Raw genomic sequence first — 4,894 nt, 5'->3', positions numbered from 1 at the left:
CAGGCAGTAAACAGCAAACGTGGTAAATCAGGAAATGAGAGAGCAGCCTAGAAGGTGGTGAGTGCTGTGCAGCAGAAGCCAGGCCCCAGAGTTCTGGGGCTAGGCCGAGTGTCAAGGCAATATGGGTGGTCTATTAGTCAGGGTTCTCCAGAGAAACGGAACCTAAAGGATGAATGGATGGATAGATGATAGACAGACAGATTGATAGATCGGTAGATCGATCGATAGATAGATAAATAGATAGATAGATGGATAGATAGATAGATAGATAGATAGATAGATAAGATTGATTGTAGAAATTGGCTCACAAGGTTATGGAGGCTGAGAAGCCCCATGATCTGCTCTCTGCAGGCTGGAGGCCCAGGAAAGCTGGTGGTACAGTTTTAGTTCAAGTCCAAAAGCTTGATAACCTGGGAGCCACTGGTGTAAGTCCAGGCTAAGTGTAGGAGAAGACTGCTGTCTCAGCTCAAGCTAACAGGCAGAGAGCAATTCTTCCTCTGCCTTTTTGTTCCCTTCAGACCCTCAAGGGATTGGATGAGGCCCACCCACTTGGAGAGAGCATTTGCTTTACTCAGTCTAATCTCATCCAGAAACAATATTTAGTCAAATATCTGGGCACCCTATCATCTGGTCAAATTGACACACACAATTAACCATCAGAGATAGCTACAGTGACACTGTGGCAGCCAGACAACCTAGTAAGGTTCCCTTAGGTATATCCTCCATTAGCCTCTGCAGCCCAGCCAGGCACTGCACCCGGCCGTGGTGGGTGCTAGCTGACTGGTGAATCAATGACTGTGTGGATCCCAGGGTTTCTCTGCTTTGTGCTCTGACCCACAGGGTCTGCTCCATGACCTGCTCCCGCCTCAGCCTCGAGCACCTTCTTATGCATGAACATGCCCGCATTACATTCTTGAGTACTATCCCACCTTTGAGCTTCCCAAACCGCTGCCTTCTCCCTTCTCAGGTACACGGTCAGTTTCTCAGAACCTGAACTCCTTGTCAGTGCCCTGAGCCCTGCTCCCCAGCACCCACAGCTAGGCCCCCAGGCATGCCCCTGGTCTCCCCTAGCAGCAGCCCTCAGGCTCCCCCTCAGGCTCCCCCACAGCCTCACAGCTGCACCCCTTCAGCCAGCCAGCCCTTTGACAGAGTTTGCAGCTCTTTGTTCTGAGTAGCAAGGTAGGAATAAACATCAGAGACCAGATTTGTTCCTTTTTTTCATATATATTTATTCCATAATAAAGATATAAAATTTTAAACAAATATTTTTTTAAACTTTAAACAAATATTACAATTGATTTTGATATAGCGTGGCTTACTTGATTTTTAAATTGCTATAACTTAAAGGGGAGGCTTTTAAAATTCAATAAATAGAATAAATACTATTTTATCTTCATGGTCTGCCTCTCATCCTTTCTTTCTGGAACACTCCCAGGAGGCTGTTGAGAAATGTCAGCGTGTTGCCTGAGGTGGTTTGGTTGCACGGCTGGTCACAGGAAAAGTACTGTGGGGATAAGAGTGAACAGAGACAGAGTGACTAAGGCAGTGTGGAACTTAGCAGCCTGGAACCACTGGCCCAGAACCTGCGGAGGGCTGGGGGTGCCATGGGAGGGCTGTGCAGGCAGCAGGGGGCTTGGGACACGGAGCAAATGGATGGGGAGGCCCAGGGCTAGCATTTTGTGTAGACACATGGATGACTGACTTTGTGGTAGGATTTCAGGGAACACACACACACACACACACACACACACACACATACACACACACCCCTAGACACCTATCAAATGGCCCTAAATCTCATTAGAGGCAATCTTTTCTTGGGACATTTTGAGGCCAATGATTTTGTTATTATCCTTTTTGGTTGTCCTTTCAAGGTCATTCTATAGCACAATGGCAAAGAGCAGGACTTTGGGGCCTTATAGACCAGAATTCAAATCTCAGCTTTGCCACTTATTAAACCTACAGCCCTAGGAAAATTAAGTAACTTGTTGAGCCTCAGTTTCCTCCTCTATAAAGTGAGGATGATGAGTCTAACAATTGTCTGTAAGATAGGTACGCAATGAAACAGTATATATTAAGCACTTAGAACTGTTGATGATAGAAACAGGTGAACTCAGGAGGAGATGCTACACCCAAAGCCTTCACACCCGTCCCCTTTCCTCCAGGGACAGGGTATAGGCTAAAGAAGATAATGTGCTGATGGGCATTTAGGGCAAATGGCAAACTTTCACCTGGATCTGGGTAAGTTTTCCTTTAAACACTTCCTTAGCCAATCAAAAACATATATGTCTCTTCTGTCATTTGCAGGCTACAACTTCCACTCAGTTCCGAATGGATTAGCAGATTGGATCTCTAGGATAATTTAGTGTTCTGTGGGCGATAGCCCTGATTCTCTAGATTTTAGCTTCTAATTACAATCAGATGAATTTTTTTCATTATTCAATAGATGGAGAGAAATAAATGGCAACATTAAGCTAGGGAACATTGGGTTATTAGAGGCAGATCTCACTTTAATTCTATTGTTCTGATTAATTTTCTGAGATGTCTTTTATTGACCTTGAACAACCAATTCCAATGTTATCATCTGTCCTCACTCAGATAGACTTGGCATCAGGTTCATGTAGAAATAACTAAGCAGAGTACATCACAGGTAAAAACAAACTCACCTGACACTTGCTGTTCTTCAGGGCTCCAACCGTTTTCATAACCCTACTGAACACCAGGGAGAAGCTTGTCTGGACAGTGGTGTTGGCTATCTGGGCCAGACCCTCCTGGAAGCAGGGTGTGCTGCAGGAGTCCTGGGGACAAAGGTTGATGAAGAGAAACACTCAGAGGACCACTTTTGAGAAAGGATAAGGAAAAAATAATGCTTTAGAGACTATCTTAATTTAACCAACGTAACCTAACCTGACATTTTTAGACAGGTCCCTTGCCAGTCTAGGGAATGACCAGTATTTGAAGGTGAGGCCCCTTGTGTACAGTGACACTCCCTGGAGATTTGCAGTATGTCCCATCCTGGGAACATGAGGCCTATGGGCCCTGGAAAACAGCCAGTTCTGAGTCTCCTTTTCAAACAATACTCCCCTGTTCCAAGTCTTGAAATAGTGAGTTTGAAAGCACAGAGAAGAAAAAGCCTTTCACACCAGCCGATGGGATGTGCCAGTTGAATACAGCCAGTGTTTCGCAGTAGCTAAAATCGTGGACTGGAACCAAGGGAATGCGATGGGGTACAATTGTGTGGTGCTGCCCTATCCTGTTCTCATCTACTGCGTGGGCCACAGTTGGGTGGGCAGTCTGACCTCAGACCTTCTGGGGTGAGAAACACTGAGTTTCCCAGAGCTTGCTTCAGAGAGAGCAAAGCAGCGCCCCCTGGGTAATTTCTTCCTCCTCACAAATCTCCAGAAAATTCCTGCGACTGCTTCCTCTCAGCCCAAGTAGGCAATGAACTTCCGGAAGCTTTTTTCACTTCCCCTCTACCCATAACATCAACCACTGTGTTCTCCCAGAGGCCATCCTAAACCAGCTGAGTAGACAGACAGGAAGGGCGAGGGGAGGGAGGGAAAAGACATAGCACATACATAATGAATGCCAGAGAGAAGATGAAGAGTTGTCATTTTATTTACATTGTTTTGCAACCCTAGAGTTATCATCAAGTGGATTAGAAAGTAATATGATACAGGCTACATCATTTGTTATCTCTGTTCCAGTTAATTCAATTGTGCACGTGGCACAACTAATCTAAAAAGACAATCAAGATTCTTTTTTAAATATTGAAAAGTGGTCAAACTTCTCAAGAGACATAGAACAGGCCAAATATCTGTATAATATAGAATTTCAAGAGCCTGGTTTTAAAAGGAAATGCTAATCTGCAACCATTGTAATTAAATAACACTTGCTTATCTGAAATATCAAATAAAGCAATTATGTTTTACTTAAAAAGAACAAGATCAAGATTATATTCTTTTACTATACTCACAGAAGGAATGGGCAGACACAGACAACTGGTCACCTGCAAAAGAGTAATTTCAAAGTGAAGATTCCAGGATGAAAATTAAAATAAATTTGGAAAGTTCTTAAAAGAGCGTTTACTCACGTTGCCACTGCAGCTGCATTTTGACAGAGGATCTTTCTAAAGTAGATGGAGACAAGAACCCATGATGTGTGGTGTATTTTTCACCCTCCTAAAAATTTCACTTACGTTTCTATAGCTGCCTTTCCCACTGGTGTCCCCGTCTACAGCTTACCTGCAGTTTGTCAATGAGGTAACTGACATCCTTGATTCCTACAAAGGTCAAACACCCCTGGTCAGCCACAGAGCAGAGGAGAAGGGCAGAGGCAAGGACCACAGTCAGGAGCATCTTGACATAGGGCTGGAACTTGGCCTGCAGACACCTTCACATCGAATCGTATTTAAAGCTCCTTTGCAAATGTGGAAAAACCCTGACATCAAACTGATACCAAAAGCCCACTTTTTCTCTGTAAGTTTGGGCCACTTGACTGAAAAAAAAAATGCATATTATGTCAAACTGAGTCACTTGACAAAGATTATGCTACATTGTCTCAGGAAATGTCCTTCCTTAGAAAAGATGCTTTGAAAAGGTTGGGTACTGAGATGCTGTAAAAAAAAGTTAAAGATCATATATAAATGTATATATGTATATATACATATATATGTATATACACACACACACACACATATATATATACACATATGTGTGTGTGTGTGTGTGTGTGTGTGTGTGTATACACACACACATATATTTTTTTTTATTAAACACATGTTCTGGTTGTGAGAGTTAAAACACTTTCCATGGAAGCCCAGGGCTTTATTTTCCCTGTCCGATAGCTTGGGCACTGGCACCAGGCAACCTATTCAACCATTGTCTTACTTACC

At 43.5% G+C, this 4,894-nt stretch overlaps 1 protein-coding gene across 1 annotated transcript; it reads right to left on the bottom strand.

Annotated features, from left to right (window-relative positions):
* Positions 1-1,393: 1,393 nt before the first annotated feature.
* On the bottom strand, positions 1,394-4,358 carry IL9 (interleukin 9). Its single transcript, XM_036282148.1, has 5 exons — positions 4,245-4,358; positions 4,094-4,129; positions 3,977-4,009; positions 2,667-2,798; positions 1,394-1,504 (listed from the first exon to the last, which is right to left on the bottom strand). Exons 1-5 carry the CDS (start codon positions 4,356-4,358, stop codon positions 1,394-1,396), a joined length of 426 nt encoding a protein of 141 aa, XP_036138041.1.
* Positions 4,359-4,894: the final 536 nt, after the last annotated feature.

This window comes from Molossus molossus, unplaced genomic scaffold (genome assembly GCF_014108415.1).
Source record: "Molossus molossus isolate mMolMol1 unplaced genomic scaffold, mMolMol1.p scaffold_m16_p_4, whole genome shotgun sequence".
In the NCBI taxonomy this organism is placed as follows: domain Eukaryota; kingdom Metazoa; phylum Chordata; class Mammalia; order Chiroptera; family Molossidae; genus Molossus; species Molossus molossus.
The sequence above is the reverse complement of the archived record's forward strand: the minus strand, read 5'-3'. Positions and strand labels throughout refer to the sequence as shown.

Bases quoted from the DNA above. Each gene is read 5' to 3' on its own strand.
- IL9 (XM_036282148.1), bottom strand. From the start codon at position 4,358: ATGCTCCTGACTGTGGTCCTTGCCTCTGCCCTTCTCCTCTGCTCTGTG. The intron at 4,130-4,244 runs GTAAGCTGTAGA...CATCTACTTTAG, and splicing joins ACCTCATTGACAAACTGCAG to AAAGATCCTCTGTCAAAATG. The intron at 2,799-3,976 runs GTGAGTATAGTA...CTTTGTCCCCAG, and splicing joins TGTGTCTGCCCATTCCTTCT to GACTCCTGCAGCACACCCTG.